This window comes from Salvelinus alpinus, chromosome 20, assembly GCF_045679555.1.
Source record: "Salvelinus alpinus chromosome 20, SLU_Salpinus.1, whole genome shotgun sequence".
Taxonomy (NCBI): Eukaryota; Metazoa; Chordata; class Actinopteri; order Salmoniformes; family Salmonidae; genus Salvelinus; species Salvelinus alpinus.
Genome location: NC_092105.1, coordinates 11318891 through 11343066, shown reverse-complemented (window position 1 = coordinate 11343066; position 24176 = coordinate 11318891). Strand labels below are relative to the sequence as shown.

Here is a 24176-nt window from a genome sequence, read left to right as displayed (position 1 = left end):
GTGTAGAAAGGCTAGGTGTGACATAGAGGAGCAGGTGATCCTCAGTGAACACAAAACATTGTTAAATGAGTGGTTCCCCTTTCTCTCTCTCTCTCTCTCTCGCTCTCTCTCACTCTCTGGTGTCGCGGATTCCCCTGGTACTGCTGCTCATTCCGTGCACCAGCTCCGTCGTTCTACGTCACACACTTTTAGGCGTCACTGAACTGTCTAATCACGCACACCTGGTTCCCATTTCCCCTGATTTCTAATTGTATATACGTGCCCTCTGTTCCCCAGGGTCCTGGTTGGTTATTGTTCCCATGTCTGTTTGTCTTGTGAGTACCTGTGCTTTGTTGTTTCAGCTTTCGTGCTGTGTGTATTGTGTACTCGTTATTACGGGTCTCGTCCCATGTATTGTTGTGCACTTGTTATTACGGGTCTCGTTCCGTGTATTGTTGTGCATTTGATATTGTGGGTCTCGCCCCGTGCTGTGTATTGCGGGTCTCGCCTCGTATATTGTATTACGGGTCTCGTCCCATGTATTTATTAGAGGTTTTACCTCGCTCTTTTGTTTGGGTTACATCCCTGTGTTTTTGTATACCTGTTTGTTTTGGGCTTCGTCCCCGTGCCTTTCATGGCATGTTGTATATTTTGGGTGGAGTATTAAAACCCCCTTACGTATTCCTGCACCTGTGTCCAATCATTTATACAACGTGACATCTGGTAGCGTTCTATCAGGACCATTTAATGCTTGTAAGGATTTGGGTTACACTATGCAAGTCAAGTGGAGGATACAAGTACTGTATTTCCAGAGAGGGGGACAAAAGCTTTGCAGACCCCTCTAGTAAGCATGGGGGAACAACATAAAGCCTTTGTCAGTGCTCAGTGTGTGGGAGCAGGGACAGCCATGAGCGTGTGTTGATGCTATCAGAGTGTACAAACCAGTGTAATATAATAAAGGGCAATTGTGTTGTTGCATTCTGTACATGCTTTTGTTAATTACATTAAACCAAGGTCCATTTCCCGCAGACAAAAATCCATGGAAAATGACCTTGTCAGTACTTGATATATCGTCTTGCTTACAGTGGAGTATGGACACGCATAGCCTTATGTTCAGCTACTACAGATAAACAGTACACAGTATAGAAAGAAGGGTGTTATCTAGAACCTAAAAAGGGTTATTTGGCTGTCCCCCATAGGATAACCTTTTTGAAGAACTAGTTTTGGTTCCAGGTTGGACCCTTTATGGTTCCATGTAGAACCCTTTTCACAGAAGGTTCTACCTGGAACCAAAAATAAGTATCCTCTGGGGACAGCTTGACACCTTAATAAGCTCATTTCCTGATGACGGGTCAGCACTCTTCGTACTTCAACCTCCCGACGTCTGCCTTTGATTAATTTAGTTCCAACTCTCACTTTCCCCTACTTTGCCTTCATCCTTTCCCTCACACTCACAAGGCAGGCAATAGGCTTGCTCTCATCTTTACTAGAGGCTGCTCGCCTACTAATCTCATTGCAACCACCCTTCAGGTCTCTGATCACGTTGTTTCTGTTTCCTTGTCGACCTCCGCTACTCATTCACTCAGCCTATTGATTCGACGGGTCTCACTCATACAGAACTACGCCTTGACCTCTTTCTCCCCTTTCTCTCCAGATGACATCCTGTGACTAGTGAGGTCTGGCCGTCCAACAACCTGCCCGCTCGACTCCATCCCTTCCTCCCTTCTCCAGACCATCTCTGGAGACCTTCTCTCATTCCTCAGTTCCCTCATCAACTCATCCCTGGCCACTGGCAGACCTCTGACTTCAAAATGGCCCGAGTTGTTCCCCTCCTCAAGAAACCAACAGTTGACTAAACTGACATCAAAAACTAGAGACCTGTATCCCTTCCTTTTCTTTTCAAAACACTTGAGTGTGCTGTCTCTTATCAACTCTCTCGCTATCTCTCTCAGAATGATCTTCTTGACCCTAATCAGTCAGGCTTCAAGACGGGTCACTCAACCAAGACTGCTCTTCTCTGTGTCACGGAGGTTCTCCACACTGGCAAAGCTGACTCTTTTTCCTCTCTTCTCATCCTCCTAGATCTATCCACTGCCTTCAACACTATGACACTTATATGCTCGCTTCAAGGCAAATAACAGTGAAACATGTATGAGAGCACCAGCTGTTCTGGAAGACTGTGTGATCACGCTCTCCACAACCGATGTGAGTAAGACCTTTAAACAGGTCAGTATTCACAACGCCGCTGGTCCAGACGGATTACCAGGACGTGTACTGCGAGCATGCACTGACCAACTGGCAAGTCTCTTCACTGACATTTTCAACCTCTCCCTGTCCGAGTCTGTAATACCAACATGTTTTAAGCAGACCACCATAGTGCCTGTGCCCAAGAACACGAAGGTGACCTGCCTAAATGACTACCAACCAGTAGCACTCATGTCTGTAGCCATGAAGTGCTTCGAAAGGCTGGTCATGGCTCACATCAACACCATTATTCCAGAAACTCTAGACCCACTCCCATTTGCATACCGCCCCAACAGATCCACAGATGATGCAATCTCTATTGCACTCCACACTGCCCTTTCCCACCTGGACAAAAGGAACACCTATGTGAGAATGCTATTCATTGACTACAGCTGAGCGTTCAACACTATAGCGCCCGTAAAGCTCATCAATAAGCTAAGGACCCTGGGACTAAACACCTCCCTCTGCAACTGGATCCTGGACTTCCTGACGGGCCGCCCCAAGGTGGTAACGGTTGATAACACATCCGCCACGCTGATCCTCAACACAGGGGCCCCTCAGGGGTGCGTGCTCAGTCCCCTCCTGTACTCCCTGTTCAGTCATGACTGCACGGCCAGGCACGACTCCAACACCATCATTAAGTTTGCCGATGAAACAAGAGCTTAAAGTTTCAAGTTTCTTTGTGTCCACATCACCAACACACAAACATGGTCCAAGCACACCAAGACAGTCGTGAACAGGGCACAACAAAACCTATTCCCTCTAAGGAGACTGAAAAGATGTGTCCTGGATCCTCAGATCCTCAAAAGGTTCTACAGCTGCACCATCGAGAGCATCCTGACTGATTGCATCACTACCTGGTATGGAAACCGCTCGGCCTCCGACCGCAAGGCACTACAGAGTGTAGCTTCCTGCCATCCAGCTTCCTGCCATCCAGGACCTCTATACCAGGCAGTGTCAGAGGAAGGCCCTAAAAATTGTCAAAGACTCCAGCCTCCCTAGTCATAGACTGTTCTCTCTGCTACCGCACGGCAGGGGGTACAAGGTCCAAGAGGCTACTAAACAGCTTCTACCACAAGCCATAAGACACCTGAACACCTAATCAAATGGCTACCCAGACTATTTACCCCCTACTCCCCTCTTTTACACCGCTGCTACTCTCTGTTGTTATCATCGATGCATAGTCACTTTAATAACTATCCACATATTATGTACATATTACCTCAACTAACCGGTGCCCCCGTATATTGACTCGGTACCCCCCTGTATATACCAGTACCCCCCTGCATATAGTCTCGTTATTGTTATTTTTCTGCTGCTCTTTAATTACTTTTATTTCTTATCCGTTTTGGGGCTCGTAAGTAAGCATTTCACTGTAAGGTCTACACCTGTTGTATCCCGGGCGCATGTGACAAATAACATTTGATTTGAACCAACAGATCCTCCTCTCCACCCTCTCAGGGTTGGGCATCTCATGCTCTGCACACTCTTAGATTGCATCCTACCTGGCAGGCCACTCCTACCTGGTGACGTGGAGAGGATCTGTGTCTGCACCACGTACTCTCCTTACTGGTGTCCCCCAGGGCTCGGTTCTAGGCCCTCTGCTGTTCTCTCTATACACCAAGTCACTCGGCTCCTTCGTATCCTCACAAGGTATCTTCTATCATTGCTATGCGGATGACACTCAACTACTTTTCTCCCCTCCCCCCTTCTGACACCCAGGTGGTGACATGTATCTCAGCGTGCCTGGCAGATATCTCAACTTGGATGTCGGCCCACCACCTCAAGCGCAACCTCGACAAGACGGTACTGCTCTTTCTACCGGGGAAGGCCTGACCACTCAAAGACCTCTCCATCACGGTTGAGAACCCTCCCAGAGTGCAAAGAACCTTGGCGTGAGCCTGGACAAATATCCTGTCGTTCTCTGCAAACATCAAAGCAGTGTCTCGCTCCTGCAGTTTCATGCTTTACAACATCTGTAGAGTACGACCCTACCTCACACAGGACACGGTTGAGGTCCTAATCCAGGCGTTTGTCCTCTCCCGTCTGGACCACCGCAACTTGCTGTTGGCTGGGCTCCTAGCTTCCCCCTGAAGCTAGGATAGCAGAGTTCCTGCCCATCTTCCAAAAACATCTGAAACCCTACCTCTTCAAACAGTATCTTGTATAATCCTCCTCCTCACCTCTAACATTTTTTTTATTATAATAATAATACTGACTCTATTGATAGCTATGTTATTGAGGAAAAATGTATTTTCTATGCCTGTGATATGTGGTTGTCTCACCTAGCTATCTTAAAATGAATGCAGTAACTTTAAGTCGCTCTGGATAAGAGTGTCTGCTAAATGACTAAAATGTAAAACGAAGAACCTGTTTGTCGTTACAATAAGTAATATGGCCAATCTGATTTATTGATTCAACAAAACAGTTTAGAATTGTTCGGTTTGGGTTGATGACTTGGGATAATGGCTTTGCATGCATTTATAATCCAGCAGCCTGAAGAGGTCAAAGAAAAGCTAAAATAAGCAATACTTTTTTCAGAAATTGATTGATTGTGGCAGTGTGACAGGTGATCTGCTACCATTACAATGTAATGAATCGATCGTGGTGGGGCAGGTATATTTCCACAGTGGAAAGAAAAAGAGGGGGCATCACCCTTCAAACCTCTGGCACTGGCATAAACGCAAGGCCGCTCCTGAGTGCTTTAATGTTTATCCAGACCCAATACACCCGTGCATCTGGCAAGCCCTCGTAGAAATATTCAGCGTGAAAGTTAAATGTACTTGCCGTAACCAATAACAGAGGGCTTTCCGTAGTCGGCGTATTTGAGCGTGCCAAACTCTGCGTTAGTACAAAAATATTGGGTATAAACAATGGAGAGAGGAATGAAGTGGATCACTGGTCCAAGTGCCCGTGCCCATTCCCCCTTCAGAACATGCCGTCCTTTCTCTTTTTTCTTTCAGTGTGAAATGTGGAACATCTTCAGCTGACTGCCAAGCTCTGCTCCATCCCACACTGACTCCATAACACTGTTCCCTGTCTCAATAAAACACCTGTCGGCGCTTCGTAACATCTTTCACTACTTCATAATGCTATATAACATATTTCACTGCTTCATAATGCTATATAACATCTTTCACTAATTCATAATGCTATATAACATCTTTCACTACTTCATAATGCTATATAACATCTTTCACTAATTCATAATGCTATATAACATCTTTCACTACTTCATAATGCTATATAACATATTTCACTGCTTCATAATGCTATATAACATCTTTCACTACTTCATAATGCTATATAACGTCTTTCACTACTTCATAATGCTATATAACATATTTCACTGCTTCATAATGCTATATAACATATTTCACTACTTCATAATGCTATATAACATCTTTCACTACTTCATAATGCTATATAACGTCTTTCACTACTTCATAATGCTATATAACATCTTTCACTCCTTCATAATGCTATATAACGTCTTTCACTACTTCATAATGCTATATAACATCTTTCACTACTTCATAATGCTATATAACATCTTTCACTACTTCATAATGCTATATAACATATTTCACTACTTCATAATGCTATATAACATCTTTCACTACTTCATAATGCTATATAACATATTTCACTGCTTCATAATGCTAAATAACATCTTTCACTACTTCATAATGCTATATAACGTCTTTCACTACTTCATAATGCTATATAACATATTTCACTGCTTCATAATGCTATATAACGTCTTTCACTACTTCATAATGCTATATAACGTCTTTCACTACTTCATAATGCTATATAACGTATTTCACTACTTCATAATGCTATATAACATATCTCAGTGTTTCACAATGTCCAATAACATATCTCACTGATTCATAACATACCTTACTGCATTATAACATATCTCAGTGTTTCACAATGTCCAATAATGCTTTGTAATATCTCATCTTCAGTGCATCAATTTGAACTCAAAAGAGTATGTAATGAATATGACACTGAAGGGCCAGGTGAGGGGGTGAATGTGAACAAAATATCGCTGTCTAGAGAGAGAGAGCGAGAGTGTGATAGAGAGAGAGAGAGTGCAGCTGAAGGGAACAGGGGTGAAAGAGGGGGATGAAATGCAGCAGACTTTGACACTCTAAATCCCTACCATGTTCATTCTCCCTGGCGAGGAGTGGCCCGCTTGGTCTTCAACAGGACTGGAGTGGCCCGCTTGGTCTTCAACAGGACTGGAGTGGCCCGCTGGGTCTTCAACAGGACTGGAGTGGACTGCTTGGTCTTCAACAGGACTGGATTGGCCTGCTTGGTCTTCAACAGGACTGGAGTGGCCTGCTTGGTCTTCAACAGGACTGGAGTGGCCTGCTTGGTCTTCAACAGGACTGGATTGGCCCGCTGGGTCTTCAACAGGACTGGAGTGGCCTGCTTGGTCTTCAACAGGACTGGAGTGGCCTGCTTGGTCTTCAACAGGACTGGATTGGCCCGCTGGGTCTTCAACAGGACTGGAGTGGCCTGCTTGGTCTTCAACAGGACTGGATTGGCCCGCAGGGTCTTCAACAGGACTGGATTGGCCCGCTTGGTCTTCAACAGGACTGGATTGGCCCGCTTGGTCTTCAACAGGACTGGAGTGGTCCTCTGTGTCTTCAACAGGACTGGAGTGGTCCTCTGGGTCTTCAATAGGACTAGAGCGTCCCCCGGGGTCTTCAACACGACTGGATTGGCCCGCTGGGTCTTCAACAGGACTGGATTGGCCCGCTGGGTCTTCAACAGGACTGGAGTGGCCTGCTTGGTCTTCAACAGGACTGGATTGGCCCGCTGGGTCTTCAACAGGACTGGAGTGGCCCGCTTGGTCTTCAACAGGACTGGAGTGGTCCTCTGGGTCTTCAACAGGACTAGAGCGTCCCGCGGGGTCTTCGACACGACTGGAGCGTCCCGCGGGGTCTTCAACAGGACTGGAGCGTCCAGCGGGGTCTTCAACAGGACTGGAGCGTCCTGCGGGGTCTTCAACAGGACTGGAGCGTCCTGCGGGGTCTTCAACAGGACTGGAGCGTCCAGCTGGGTCTTCGACAGGACTGGAGCGTCCAGCTGGGTCTTCGACACGACTGGAGCGTCCGGCTGGGTCTTCAACAGGACTGGAGCGTCCAGCTGGGTCTTCAACAGGACTGGAGCGTCCCGCGGGGTCTTCAACAGGACTGGAGCATCCAGCGGGGTCTTCAACAGGACTAGAGCGGCTCGCTGGGTCTTCAACAGGACTGGAGCGTCCTGCGGGGTCTTCAACAGGACTGGAGCGGCCAGCTGGGTCTTCAACAGGACTGGAGCGTCCAGCTGGGTCTTCAACAGGACTGGAGCGGCCAGCTGGGTCTTCAACAGGACTGGAGTGTCCAGCGGGGTCTTCAACAGGACTGGAGCGGCCAGCTGGGTCTTCAACAGGACTGGAGCGGCTCACTGGGTCTTCAACAGGACCACCTGTTCATTCTCACTCCATCTTTGTTTGGCAGAGCTACTGTCACATGGCCGAGAGAAGCTATGCCTTCTTCCTTTTCTTACTGCTCACAGCGAGGTCACACTTTTTCCAGAATCTTCAAGATGCCGTGCAGGTTTGAGTCATATTTACCAGTGTGGTGAAACACTGTACAACATACCCCTGTTTAATTGTTTGGCAAATGGCCAATCATCGAGAACCTGTGGAGACAGTGAAAGAGGGGAAAAGGGGAGGCAGAGAGAAGGATAGCAAGGAAGGATGACTGACCGAAGGAGTTGGCAAGACAGCAACAACTGATCTGGGACCAGGCTAAGAAGGCAGCACCGCTACGGATAACATAGGGGAAGCAGTGATCCAAGTGAAAAGTTCATCTACAATCACCATGGAAACGCAGGTGTACGAGGGTAATAGATGAGTATCAATTAAACAGTACCAGAGTCACAAGTTATCTGAACAAGACGAAGCAATGGAAGAAGATAATGCCCATAAGGTATTAAAATGTAGTACACAGTATTGTATTCTAATGTATCATCACAGTCACAATATGTATAAGTACAGTCTGTAGAAAAATGAGTTGAACAAATTCTATATCAGTGTTGACATGGCACCATTAGGTAGAATTGTCTAGATTATTCACCTTTAGTTACTTTGTACTGACGTACAGTACTATTAATCCATTTGACTGGTGACTGCCTATTTCATGTCCAGGAAGACGGGAGTTCTTTGCTCTCTCAGGGAGCTGTGACAGGCTGAGACAGGCTAGAACGCATGGACAGGCAGTCTGGCTGGCATTTATCACATTAGTGGAGAAGTGTGATGGGGCTACAGAAAGCACGTTCGTGCGGCGGTGGGCTCGTTTGGTGCTTCAGGTCTGGAAGAAGATAATGGTGACGTGGCGACATCAGACTACCTGACGCGCATCATGAGTTATCTATCTGTGGTGACTAAGAGGTCTGTGGTATGATAGATGGGTCTCTGTCTTTCTCTCTCCCTCATATAGACATGAATGTGCCACACGACAAGCATATGCACGTATACATACACAGTACATGGTGAATAAGTACACACACAAACACATACAGACACTTATAACCACAATCTGTTTTGTGGCATAGAGGAACAGATGATCCTCAGTGAACACGTCATTGGATTCACCAAAAATAGCTCATAGAGTGTTACCTTCATCATCCTTGTGGTTGTCTCTTTACGGATGGTTTGCAGAAAACACAGAACACATGTATTCTACACAGACAAACATACACACGCACTCGGTCACACACATAGATACATACAGACAGACATGCAAACCCACCATAAATCATGCCTGCCTGTACACTAAATGACTAATACTCTTATCGACTTCTTTATAACATGTTTGCTCCTGTCTGCCCCTGTACAGATGTAGGATCTTAATTTGAACCAGTTTTCTACAATAGGAAAATAATTCTGCAACAAGAGGAAATGGAAATTATAATGAATGGACATTTTTATATGGGTTGATATAGATTTTGTTAAGGGAAAATCATGTCTACAATGTCAAACTCCAGAATCCTTTTTAAACCTCAAATACACTGCATGTTTTAAATTCCCTGCATTGCTTGAAAGTTCTCCTGCAACAGGGTGATCAAATTAAGATCCTACATCTGTAGGTAAATCATAAAAATTGCATGACCTTGCAGCAAAAAGTGACAATACATTGCAGCGGAACGTGAGGGCAAGAGTTTAAGTCAACCTCAGTTCTCTGTGCAAGATCAGTTCACTGCTGCCCTTCCGGATAGACAAACAGCTCCCCGATTTTAGTGCTGCCGGTCTGGATGTGGAATATCTGCAGCATGGAAGGATCCAGCACTGACCTGAGGTGAGGTGTCTCCTGCCTTTCTTCCACTCCTAATGTCCCTCCATCGATCAAGGCAGGGAAAGCAAACAAGAACACAAGGGCTTTCTGCTAAAACCAATGAAACAGCTGGGACTTGCTTTCCATACGCATTCCACAGGGAGACTGATCAAATATTTCACATAATGTTCAGGGAGTCGTCTGGAGGTTTTTTGGAGGGAGTGGAGGGTTGGGGGATGCACATGCTGGCTGACGATGATGGTGATGCGTGGGATAGGGGCAAAGCATGACCTTCCACCTTGCCTCCTATAACATTTGCTAGAGAGAGAGGGTGTGCCATGCTGGAGAACTTCTTCCATTCTACTGTTCAAACAACAGTTACAACACAGGTGTCTCTGGTAGATAGAACAGCTGCACTGCTATCAGTTAGTTATAAATACAACACAAAGCAGGACAGAGTGGCAGGTAGCCTAGCGGTTAAGAGCGGTGGGCCAGTAAGTGAAAGGTTGTTGGTTTGAATCCCAGAGCCGACTAGGTGAAAAATCTGTTGATGTGCCCTTGAGCAAGGCACTTAATGCTAGTTCCTCCTGTAAGTCGCTCTGGATAAGAGCATCTGCTAAATGACTTAAATGTCAATGTAATAAACAGGGCACCTCCTCCATATCTGCCATGCAGACAAAATGATCGGTAACGGTATTAGGGTCTTGTATTTTGAACCAGTATGCTTGAATGTACAATAGGTTGGGTGTAAATTGACTACTGAGGTGGACATGGGCATTGTTCAACCTGTGTCAATTGTGAATTAATCTACACTCCGATCCATAACTGTACCCTGGGGATTAACATGGTACCCGGGATCCCGGGTCAGTCCCGGAAACACACTTCACAGTTACAGTATATTTTTTATGACAGGACCTGGGAACTGACTAAATGTTTCACCAATCTTGACACTAATGATCCATAATATACACAACATGCGCAGAAGCAGATTAGCAAAAAAAGAAAACAGTACATTATCCAAACAGGTTGTCACATGGAAGCCTTTAACCGAGCGTATTTACTTCACACAAAGTCGACATGAACACGCAGCCCGAATGCAGTTAATAAACCCTACAGGAAATCCCTACAGTGTAGCCTATTAAATAACATGTGCTTCTTTGAGCTGTGACTCTTCAGACAATTACACATTTGATAGGCATCTCTGTCAGAGACATGAAGTCTGTTAACTGTTCAGAGAAGCATTGGGGAAAATTCTATCTTTTCCTGTGCTAAAGTCTCGGCTATCTTCCTATCTAGTCCCAATCTAGTCCTAATTTTATTTTCTGTAAACCACAGGAAGCATTATCAAAGCATGTCTCTTGCAAAATACCGCTATAACACCCCCCCCTGTCCGTCTCATACTTTCTGCCCGTATGATAGCGGACTAAACTCCACTCAATTGTGAAGGAAGTATCTGATGACTCCACCAATGGAGTGGGGTTTAGTCCGGTACCCATATGAGCGCTTTGGTAGAGAATGTGTGATCAACAAACGGTATGAAAGTAGATATGGATATTTATAAAACAGAGTGAGTCCCCGTTAAGATACGTTGATATTTAAACTATTTCCAGTCTTCATCTCCCCGTTATTCATGAGCTGATCTGCCATCTGTGTAATCATCACCTCCATTTTGCCAAATATAGGACATTTTCTGTCATTTGTTTAAGTACTGTAAGTTATCTAGCAAGCTTAGCAACTTTGGTCATTTTAACTTTTGCTTGACTGCCATTACAAAGTTTGATTCATATACTCGTGGTGCGCGCTGTTGTCATGAGCGCCCTCAGTGTCGAGATACCCTACTGCTACAACGTGCTGAATTCATTGAGGAACATGATAAATACTGAATTTAAGGAGAACCCTGGCATAGTGACCATATCTTGGTTTTAAAAGGGCATTTCCGATTTTTGCTGTATTTCCCGGGACTCTCGGGATCAATATGAATTATTCCCGGTATGGAAACCTGTTGATTTAAAAATAAATATGAATCCCTACTGTACACCACCAACACAATGTTAAAGATACAACCTCAATGGGGTTCTTCAGTCACTTTCAATAAGCGTAATGGTGCAGTCATGTAAACTGGGAACCATTTTGGACCGACAGTGTCCCAGGAGGGTCAAACAAGGCGGCAGATGACTCAGTGCTATGACGGTGGAGGGATGCGGTTGAAGAGACAAACTACAGCCTCCATTCTGACAGAACTGGCAACTGACAATTTTGCTGGAATCATCGGTGAGACAGGCACAATGTTACCCACTGCCGTACATATATATACACAGTTGAAGTCGGAAGTTTACGTACACTTAAGTTGGAGTCATTAAAACTCTTTTTTCAACCACTCCACAAATTTCTTATTAACAAACTATAGTTTTGGCAAGTCGGTTAGGATATCTACTTTGTGCATGACACTAGTAATTTTTCCAACAATTGTTGACAGACAGATTATTTCACTGTATCACAATTCCAGTGGGTCAGAAGTTTACATACACTAAGTTGACTGTGCCTTTAAACAGCTTGGAAAATTCCAGAAAATGATGTCATGGCTTTAGAAGCATCTGATAGACTAATTGACATAATTTGTATTTCAAGGCCTACCTTCAAACTGCTCCAAAACCGCCATAAAAAAGTCACACTACGGTGTGCAACTGCACATGGGCACATGAGAAATGTCCTCTGGTCTGATGAAACAAAAATAGAACCATTTGGCCATAATGACCATCGTTATGTTTGGAGGAAAAAGGGGGAGGCTTGCAAGCCGAAGAACACTATCCCAACCGTGAGGCACGGGGGTGGCAGCATCATGTTGTGGGGGTGCTTTGCTGCAGGAGGGACTGGTGCATTTCACAAAATAGATGGCATCATGAGGCAGGAAAATATGTGGCTATATTGAAGAAACATCTCAAGACATCAGTCAGGAAGTTAAAGCTTGGTCTCAAATGGGTCTTCCAAATGAACAATGACCCCAAGCATAATTCCAAAGTTGTGGCAAAATGGCTTAAGGACAACAAAGTCAAGGTATTGGAGTGGCCATCACAAAGCCCTGACCTCAATCCCATAGAAAATGTGTGGGCAGAACTGAAAAAGCGTGTGCGAGCAAGGAGACCTACAAACTTGACTCAGTTACACCAGCTCTGTGAGGAGGAATGGGCTAAAATTCACCCAACTTATTGTGGGAAGCTTGTGGAAGGCTAGCCAAAACGTTTGACCCAAGTTAAACAATTTAAAGGCAATGCTACCAAATACTAATTGAGTGTATGTAAACTTCTGACCAACGGGGAATGTGATGAAAGAAATAAAAGCTGAAATAAATCATTCTCTCTACTATTATTCTGACATTTCACATTCTTAAAATAAAGTGGTGATTGTAACTGACCTAAGACAGGGAATTTTTACTAGAACTAAATGTCTGAAATTGTGAAAAACTGAGTTTAAATGTATTTGGGTAAGGTGTAAGTAAACTTCCGACTTCAACTGTATTATTTTTTTTTTAAGTGAACAGAGGAGCGGAAACGGGGTCAAAGGTTGGGAAAGTGAACAGAAGGGCGGAAACGGGGTCAAAGACTGGGAAAGCGAACAGAGGGGAGGAAACGGGGTCAAAAGCTGGGAAAACGAACAGAGGGGCGGGAAACGGGGTCAAAAGCTGTGAAATCGAACAGAGGGGCGGGAAACGGGGTCAAAAGCTGTGAAATCGAACAAAGGGGCGGGAAACGGGATCAAAGGCTGTGAAAGTGAACAGAGGAGTGGAAACGGGGTCTATTTGCTCCCCTTCCTTCACTCCCTTCGCTTTCCAACAGACATGGGTCAATAAAGAACCATTATGCGAGTCATTTTGGAGAAATCAGTCATCAGTAATGGTCTGGGCCCAGTGTTCTACATTAGGGGGTATTACAGGGGCCCTACATTACCTTAGTCTTACGGTGCTGGCCTGGCACTAGACGTTGTTGGTGGAGGACCAGGATCATTTTAGGTCGCATGGTGGACCATGTGTGACTACAGTATAGAAACAGGATGAGGTTGAGCCCGACACTGGTTTAGGACTGCCGTTGGCAATGGCAAAACCTACTCTCCTATCAAGTATACCAAAACACACATCTGTACAGCATACCAGATAACGTGACTTTCAAATACACAATTATGGTCGCTGTGGTTCATCTGTTTGAGTTACAGTACACCATTCTGGTGAAACGTAGAGCTGTGGCCACAGTCCATTACATTTTCAGTACCTTTTCATAGACTCCTGAATGGGGATATGTTGGTCACGGCTGGCTTTCACTGTTTAACTGGCAACACTCATCATGACCTACTCTAAGGGTACTTTGTCATGAGATGTTCTGACCCTCTGTCGGGTGACAACTGAAGGGGTCACGGTTCACTATGTTCAACATAACACTCATTCTCCTTAACAAACCTTCCTGTGGGCAACAGTTAACAGCATGAGCTGATCTCCTTCAAATATATGGGGCCCTGCCCTCGAAGACATTATTCATCTTGCTAAAAGCCAGACTGTAAACCACTTACCATTGACACATGTAATAGTAGAGCACTAATGTGTGCCGTTAAAGCAATGTTGAATGGGATGGAGTGCATAATGAAACTGGTTGTGTTCTTGAATAAACTGGGCACAGAAAACTGTCTGTTGTCCCGTCGTTTCTTGTCTCTCTCTCTCAAGCATGCTACACATATTAACACCTTGGAACCCTACAGTTAGCATGCTAGCATATTAACACCTTGGAACCCTACAGTTACCATGCTAGCATATTAACACCTTGGAATCCTACAGTTAGCATGCTAGCATATTAACACCTTGGAACCCTACAGTTACCATGCTAGCATATTAACACCTTGGAATCCTACAGTTAGCATGCTAGCATATTAACACCTTGGAATCCTACAGTTAGCATGCTAGCATATTAACACCTTGGAACCATACAGTTAGCATGCTAGCATATTAACACCTTGGTCAATGTGTGAGTTCCCCATCTGATGCTGAGAATCTCACTCTGGTGGTCCTGGAGAGAAGAATATCTTGAACTAATTTAAGAGGACATGCATGACCTCCATACGGATAGGCATGACTGTCTCTATGTCTCTAGGAAGAGGCTTAGATTTCAATCTGTAACTATGTGGTGCCCAGGTGTCAACTCATGACAGCAGCAGGTAGGTATTTGTACCTGTAAACCAATCCCAGTTTATCGGGCTTATCACTCTAAAGTGCTGGGACATGTCTTTTTTTAACTCCTTCCCGATCATAACAAGCTTATGTTTCAGATGATTTACATAACGTTGAAAAGTAGCATTATGTTCTGTAGAGACAATAAAATGATGAAGTGATTGTTTTTTTCTTCCTGAGCACAATTCAAACGCAACCCCCACACACACACACACTGTCCCAAAACATTTAAGGCTGACATGATTAGCTATCACATACAGTGCACTCACACAGAACCTGTACTTATGCTTGTCATCAAAGAACACCTTGTATCACAGCACCTTGTAAAGTTGTACACTGGAAGAGGGAAAGAACACGGCGGGAGGGGAGGAACACGCTATAGGAATGTAAACAGTGGTCCCGCACAAGACATCATGTTCCTGTTTTAAAGATACAGTGGGATGGTCTATGATCAACGCTGCTTCTCCTGATTGCAGTGTGTGTGTGTGTGTGTGTGTGTGTGTGTGTGTGTGTGTGTGTGTGTGTGTGTGTGTGTGTGTGTGTGTGTGTGTGTGTGTGTGTGTGTGTGTGTGTGTGTGTGTGTGTGTGTGTGTGTGTGTATCCTGCTCAGGTGTTAGTATGACTGCAAATGTAAGCAAACCTGTCTAAAATCATATAATATGTGAACAATGGGCTGGGTGACATGCTAAATGTCCAAAAGAAAGAGACAGCAGTACAACGAGGTGTCTAAAGGTAAAGAGAGTAAGAAAAGCAGGGTGATCCATGTCTAGAAGAACATTGATAGCCCCGAAGTTCCAGAATGTGCCATTTTTAGACAGACATTTGTCAAGCAACATTCCTTGACCACACAGTACAAAGCATTGCTCTGCCAAAATCCTCCTGGGGGGAGAGACATGGTGGAACTGGACATTTAAAATGCTCTTAAATCACAATGAGAGAGAAAGAGAGAGAGTGACAGAGAGACAGAGAGAGAGAGACCGAGAGAGAGACAGAGACAGAGACAGAGACAGAGACAGAGACAGAGACAGAGAGAGAGAGAGAGAGAGAGAGAGAGAGAGAGAGAGAGAGAGAGAGAGAGAGAGAGAGAGAGAGACAAGAGACAAGAGACAAGAGACAGAGAGAGAGAGACTTCTGTATGTGTAATGTTTACTGTTAATTTTTATTGTTTATTTCACTTTTGTATATTATCTACCTCACTTGCTTTGGCAATGTTAACACGTTTCCCATGCCAATAAAGCCCCTTGAATTGAAGTGAATTGAGAGAGAGAGAGAGAGAGCAAGACTTCTTATAGGATTTACACTCTAAATTGGTCTTATACAGTGACTGTGGTTTTAGGACATGGAAGACATTTTCACAGAACAACAAAAACACACACACTCACTCTCAAATCTCCCACACACACACACACACACACACACACACACACACACACACACACACACACACACACACACACACACACACACACACACACACACACACACACACACACACACACACACACACACACACACACACACACACACACACACACTTCTGCTCCACAGCAGCAAAGCCTTGCTAACAGACAGATGGTTCCTACTGAAAAACTGAAACCCAGTCTTGGTTCCCTGCCACTAGGTGTTCCCACACAAAATCAGCTTGATCCCGATGTTCTAGCGAGACAGTCCATATTGGATTATGTTTCTCTACATTGTGAGGAATTCATGATATGTTGAGGCAGGCGATATGTGTCCAGGACTGATAATGGAGAGAAGCTACTTGGAGGCTGATGCACACTCAAACACATATATACACACACAGATTCACACACACAGATTCACACACACACTCACACAAACACACAAACACACACAATGATAGTGTAGTTGTCTTTACCTCAGTATATGAGCACACATACTGCTAATTTCCCCACAAGCTCCAAACTCTCTGAGGAATACCCTCTATGCGGCAGGTAGTGGTTAGAGTGTTGGGCCAGTAACTGAAAGGTTGCTAGATTGAATCCCTGAGCTGACAAGGTAAAAATCTGTTGTTCTGCCCCTGAACAAGGCAGTTTAGCCACTGTTCCTAGGCCTTCAATGTAAAAAATTATTTGTTCTTAACTGACTTGCCTAGTATTTTTTTTTATAAAAATGCTTTCTCCCTACTCTTTCCCCCAAATTGGAATTGAATCTGCTGTAACAGCCCAACGTTCCCAAACTGCAGTTAGTTTGTCACGGTTGACATGTACTGTAGTAGCTGTGTTTATTAACGGTCAGGGAGCAGGGTCAAAGTCTGGAACGTCAGCGGTTGCATGGACACACACGGCTATCCTTATATAAATGCTATTTGCTGGGCTTTTGAGTATATTTAGATTGAAGGAGAATGACACGCTGCTGCTACTGTCTATTATCTATCCTGGTGCCTAGTCACTTTACCCCTACCTATATGCACATATCTCAATTACAGTGCTTAAAGTATTCAGACCCCTTTACTTTTTCCACATTTTGTTACATTAAAAGCCTTAATATAAAATGGATTAAATAGTTTTTTTCCCTCATCAATCTACAATAGAAATGTTGGCAACGTTTTTTTAAAAATGAAATATCACATTTATATAATGATTCAGACCCTTTACTCAGTACTTTGTTGAAGCACCTTTGGCAGAGTCTATAACCTCGAGTCTTTATGGGTATGACGTTACAAGCCTGGCACACCTGTATTTGGGGAGTTTCTCCCATTCTTCTCTGCAGATCCTCTCAAGCTCTGTCAGATTGGATGGGGAACATCACTGCACAGCTATTTTCAGGACTCTCCAGAAATGAGAGATGTTTGATCGTGTTCAAGTCCAGGCTCTGGCTCAGCCACTCAAGAAAATTCAGAGAGTAGTCCTGTTGGAAGGTGAACCTTCGCCCCAGTCTGAGGTCCTGAGCGTTCTGGAGCAGGTTTTCATTAAGGATCTCTATGTACTTTACTTCGTTCATCTTTCCCAGTTGTGCCTTTTACTGAGGAGTGGCTTCCGTCTGGCCACTCTACCATAAAGGCCTGATTGGTAGAGTGCTGCAGAGATGGCTGTCATTCTGGAAGGTTCTCCCATCTCCACAGAGACACTCTGGAGCTCTGTCAGAGTGAACATCTGGTTCTTGGTCACCTCCCCGACCAAGGCCCTTCTCTCCCGATTGCTCAGTTTGGCCAGCCGGTCAGTCTTGGTGGTTCCAAACTTCCATTTAAGAATAATGGAGGCCACTGTTTTCTTGGAGACCTTCAATGCTGCAGACATTTATTGGTACCATTCCCCAGATCTGTGCCTCGATACAATCCTGTCTTGGAGCTCTACGGACAATTCCTCCGACGCCATGGTTTGCTTTCTGCTCTGACATGCACTGTCAACTATGGGACCTTATATAGACAGGTGTGTGCCTTTCCAAATCATGTCCAATCAATTGAATGTACCACAGGTCAACTCCAATCAGTTGTAGAAACATCTCAAGGATGATCAATGGAAACAGGATGCACCGGAGCTCAATTTAGAGTCTCATAGCGAAGGGTCTGAATCCTTATGTAAATACTATATTTATGTTATTTATTTTCAAAACATTAGCAAACATTTCAAAAAAACTGTTTTCGCTTTGTCATTATGGGTTATTGTGTGTAGATTGATGAGGATTTATATTTTTTATCAATGTGGAAAAAGTCAAGCGGTCTGAATAGTTTCCGAATGCGCAGTACCTTGTACCCTTGCACATGGACTCAGTACTGGTACCCCGTGTATATAACCAAGTTATCATTACTGATTGTGTATTTATTCCTTGTGTTCTAATGTTTATTTTTTCTCTCTGCGGTGTTGGGAAGGGCCGTCAGTAAGCATTTCACTGTTAGTCTACACGTGTTGTTACAAAGCAGGTGACAATTAAGATTTGATTGGATGTGTCATTATGAATGATATGGACCCACAACTAGTGTATGTGGAACTTCTGTCAGAAGAGAAGGAAGACACGGACAGAGACGGACAGAGACGGACAGAAACGGACAGAGATAAGGGTGCAGGGAAAAGACAGTAGGGCAGCTCATGCAGACTACAGAGGCAGTAGGGCAGCTCATGCAGACTACAGAGGCAGTAGGGCAGCTCATGCAGACTACAGAGAGAGACAGTAGGGCAGCTCATGCAGACTACAGACAGAGGCAGTAGGGCAGCTCATGCAGACTACAGACAGAGGCAGTAGGGCAGCTCATGCAGACTACAGACAGAGACAGTAGGGCAGCTCATGCAGACTACAGACAGAGGCAGTAGGGCAGCTCATGCAGACTACAGACAGAGGCAGTAGGGCAGCTCATGCAGACTACAGACAGAGGCAGTAGGGCAGTTCATGCAGACTACAGACATAGACAGTAGGGCAGCTCATGCAGACTACAGGCAGATATGTGTGCAGGGAAGAGGCAGTAGGGCAGCTCATGCAGACTACAGAGGCAGTATGGTAGCTCATGCAGACTACAGACAGAGGCAGTAGGGCAGTTCATGCAGACTACAGACAGAGACAGTAGGGCAGCTCATGCAGACTACAGGCAGAGATGTGTGCAGGGAAGAGGCAGTAGGGCAGCTCATACAGACTACAGACAGAGACAGTAGGGCAGCTCATGCAGACTACAGACAGAGGCAGTACGGCAGCTCATGCAGACTACAGACAGAGGCAGTAGGGCAGCTCATGCAGACTACAGACAGAAGCAGTAGGGCAGCTCATGCAGACTACAGACAGAGGCAGTACGGCAGCACACACACGCAAACATCCCTCAAGGGGAACATCTATTGTCTGCTACTTATAGCCACATTTGTCATTCTTGTCAGAGACACAAACACACAAACCCGAAGGTAGACTGACATTGTTCAGCGTTTTGTTGTTCAAATATACACACACACACAGCCTTGGAGGGTAGCACATCTATTGTTGTGTGTTTAGCTGGGGTCTTCTCAGTGCGTTCAGGCTCATTAGTTACAGTAGAGAGGGACAGCGCCACTACTGTCCCCTCAGCCAGCCAGGGCATCTGGGCCACATGTCACAATGCATGTTAACACACAAGACAAGAGGTGCAGCATAGCCCACACACACACACACACACACACACACACACACACACACACACACACACACACACACACACACACACACACACACACACACACACACACACACACACACACACACACACACACACACACACACACACACACACACACACAGAGTTCCCGCAGTAAAGTAAACAAAAGCCTTTTTATTTCCTGAGAACAAGCTCTGAACAGTCTGACAACAAAGGACCAACCAGAGCATGTTAAATTACACTATGATACTACTAAACTAACTATTGTCCACTACAGAAAGGTCTTCTTCTATTTTACTTACACACACTCCTGTTCCCTTCTGGTTCTGTCACACACACACACACACACACACACACACACACACACACACACACACACACACACACACACACACACACACACACACACACACACACACACACACACACACACACACACACACACACACACACACACACACACACACACACACACACACACACACTTAGTGCTTGCTGTGCCGTTACACAGAACAAGCCAACACAGTGTGCCACTGACAGGGGTTACCGTTCTATTCACCGCTGGAGTAGCACAACCTAGACCGGAGACGACCCAGCTCAAATTCCAGACACAAGTACCATCAGGCAAACTCTGTCATCAGAGAGGAGCGTGGGACCAGCCTGTTCTCCTTACCTGGTACACAGCCGTAGCCATCCTCTCGCTCTCCCTCTCTTTCACACGTTCCTTATTTTTGCTGTCTCTGTAATTACTGCGGCATCGTCCTTTCTTTGAGAGTGCAGAGAGGCAGAGAACTGCTTGCACGCGCAACAGAAGGGGTAATCCAAACACTTCCTACCTAGGCTAGAGAGCTTGTGGATGTGTATGTGTGTGTGTGTGTGTGTATGTGAGAGTGTGTGTGTGTTTGAGAGCGAGAGAGAGAAAGAGTGTTTTTTCGGCTCCACGCTTTTTGTTCCTCTCTCACCCCTTCGCCAGAAAATGAACATAAAAATGTCTCAAGTCTCTTTATATGGTCAAGAGCCGCGAAGAGGGCCAAAGAGTGAGCCCTAACAACCAATAACTGCAACAGCGCACTGCAGCACCCAGCACTGGAAAATTGGGAAAGTCTGACTGCAGGCTATTACTACTGCTCCTCTCTCTCTCTCTCTCTCTCTCTCTCTCTCTCTCTCTCTCTCTCTCTCTCTCTCTCTCTCTCTCTCTCTCTCTCTCTCTCTCTCTCTCTCTCTCTCTCTCTCTCTCTCTCTCTCTCTCTCTCTCTCTCTCTCTCTCTCTCTCTCTCTCTCCTTCGGTCCTTTCTCTCGACCTCTTGTTGTTATCAGGTTACAGGTTAAATATGAGTTGACACGCTCTCTCTCTCTCTCTCTCTCTCTCACACACACACACACACACACACACACACACACACACACACACACACACACACACACACACACACACACACACACACACACACACACACACACACACACACACTCACAGACATAGACACAGTCACACATGCACACGCACACATAAACATACACACAAACACAGACAGAGAGAAAGTGATTCCATTCAGTATAGCTTATTCTCACTGGCAGAACAGTTGTCAGTCTCCAACGTATTATGTAACAGTACATTGAAATCTCTGTTAATTGAAACTGAGAAGTTCCAGAAAAGCTTGACTACACTTTAAAACAATAGTTTCCTACTTTGATCTAATGATACTAGAACTGAGTTTGAGATGGAAACAGACTTTAACCTACAAAAAAGAATCACATAATTTAAGGTAGGGCTTTTTTCAATTTAGACAAAAATACACATCAAATTTGTGACAATTATGTACAGATTTAAGTTAGCATACAGATGAAGACAATCTGAGCTTTAAGCCTTCAGGTTAAAAATATGTAAATCATATGAGCAAATGTCCAAAGTGTTGAGTCTACACGTAACAGTAATATGTTTACAATCCTTATGTTATTTATTGCACCTTTATTTAACATACAGTATGTATATTTTTTTAACTAGGCAAGTCAGATAAGAACAAATTCTTATTTACAATGACGGCCTACGGGGAAGAGTGGGTTACCTTGATCAGGGGCAGAACGACAGATGTTTACCTTGTCAGCTCGGGGATTCAATCCAGCAACCTTGCGGTTACTAGTCCAACGCCCTAACCACTAGGCTACCTGCCACTCCACTTATGCTGTAGTAGCTGCCATTTCCTATGGTGACAATGACATCTTATTTCCCATCATCTCACGGCATAAATGACAATTACCAGAAAGAGTTGTTGAATTTCAAAAGCTAAGCTACCACTTATACGCCGTATATGGAACACATTTAGAAACATACAATTACACTGTGTTCCGCATGGAACGATTGACAAACTACTTTGAAGTCGGGTCTAAATAATTACATGGAGGCACATTCATAGTAACACCTACAGTAGGCTAAGAGTTCATCTGCAGTTGTGTTCACCAGATGTTTGTTGTGTGACAAGGAGTAAAAATTAGTCGGAAGGAAGGAAGGAAGGTGGAGTGGATGGGTAAGTGGGTGGAGGGAGGACGCAATGCCTTGTTGTATTAGCAACAAAACAAAACAAATTGGTGGTTTACGTCTGTTGGCTAGCAAACACCACAGCGTACGGCAAAGTAAATGAGTGGACGAGACTAAATGAGTCTGGGAACTTCCCTGGTTTTTAAGGAGTGACCCTGCTGGCACATAACGTTCTGAGAAGCATATGTTTGGTGAGAGCGTGGTTGTCCTGTGGTTATTTTACAAACAACCTTCCCCCAACGTTCTGGGAATGTTGCAGGATAGTTGCTTGGCTTTGGAACATTCTCAGCACATCTAAGGAACTCGATTTGTTATTAATTTAACAGAACCTGCCCCTAAAAGTTCAAACACGGTTACATTTCATTAAAATGTTGGCAACGTTCTAGGAACCTTCTCCAACTGGTTTGACATTGGGAATGTTTTCAAATAGTTCAGAGAACATTAAGAAACAACATTCTTATGTGGGAATTTCAGTACTTCCGCACAAGGTTTCGTACAGGTTTACTCATGATTCTATTTAAAGTCATCCTCTGAAATTGTTACAAGAACCTTAAGAAACAATGTTCTTCAGTGGGAATTTCAGAACTTCAGCATAACGTTTCCTACAGGTTCCCTCATGGTTCTCTTCAAAGTCATGTTCTAAAAATGTTCCGAGAACATTAGGAAACAACTTTCCTCTGTGGGAATTTCAGAACTTCCACAGAACATTCCACACAAGTTCGCATGTGGTTCCATTTAATGTCATATTTGTACTACATTCTGGGAACGTTATTATAATATTTTTTTACATATATATTTATTGGCATTTTTTAAAAACAATTTAACAATCATCAGCAAAATATGACACAGATAATGCCCCGTTATTCCCCCCACCTACACAAAACAGCAGGCTACATAGGAGCACATCACCCAAAACAATTCCCTCCCCAACCCATGAACACCTCCTTCCCTCCCCTCTACCGGTATAAGCTTCAATGATTAAACAATAAATAAAACAACTAAACAGAATGACCTTCACATTCAATGCTAGAAAATGTATTATTCAACACAAAAACTAATAATAATAATAATACATTAATGAAGAAAATAATAATAATGAACCAGTTATAGTGACTCTAGAAACTGCTGAAAGTCCCCCCCAGATATCAGTCAATTCAAAGGGTTTATTATGTAAATTGTAGATGGAATATAGGAAGTTAGTTGTTTAAGCCTCATCTGCTCAAAAATACAATTGACAACTGTGTACCGTTTTCAAGGGATTGTTAAATAAATGTTTGATTCGTTGTAATACACTACATATACACCCCTTCAAATGAGTTGATTTGGCAATTTCAGCCACACCATTGCTGACAGGTGTATAATATCGAGCACACCGCCATGCAATCTCCTTAGACAAACATTGGCAGTAGAATGGCCTTACTGAAGAGCTAAGGGACTTTCAACGTGGCACCGTCATAGGATGCCACCTTTCCAACAAGTCAGTTCATCAAATTTCTGCCCTGCCAGAGCTGCCCGGTCAACTGTAAGTGCTTTTATTGTGAAGTTGAAACTTCTGGGATTAACAACGGCTCAGCCGTGAAGTGGTAAGCCACACAATCTCACAGAACGAAACCGGTGAGTGCTGAATCATTGGACTCTGGAGCCGTGGAAACAGGTTCTTTGGAGTGATGAATCACACAGTCGGACGGAGGAATCTGGGTTTTGGCAGATGCCAGAAGAACGCTACCTGCCCCACTGTAAAGTTTGGTGGAGGAGGAATAATGGTCTGGGGCTGTTTTTCATGGTTCGGGCTACGCCCCT

The 24176-nt window shown here is 44.4% G+C and overlaps 1 protein-coding gene across 7 annotated transcripts in view; it reads right to left on the bottom strand.

Moving 5' to 3' along the window:
• Window positions 1-24176, bottom strand: part of LOC139546300 (tensin-1-like) — a 310397-nt gene that overhangs the window by 139962 nt on the left and 146259 nt on the right. The window contains exon 1 of one of the 7 annotated variants that reach the window (XM_071354511.1): window positions 20514-20943. The exons of the other annotated variants lie outside the window; for them this stretch is intronic. Coding sequence (XP_071210612.1) covers window positions 20514-20534 — 21 coding nt within the window. The 5' untranslated portion in view covers window positions 20535-20943. Of the gene's footprint in view, window positions 1-20513; window positions 20944-24176 lie in introns of those variants that run through there. 7 annotated transcript variants of the gene reach the window in all.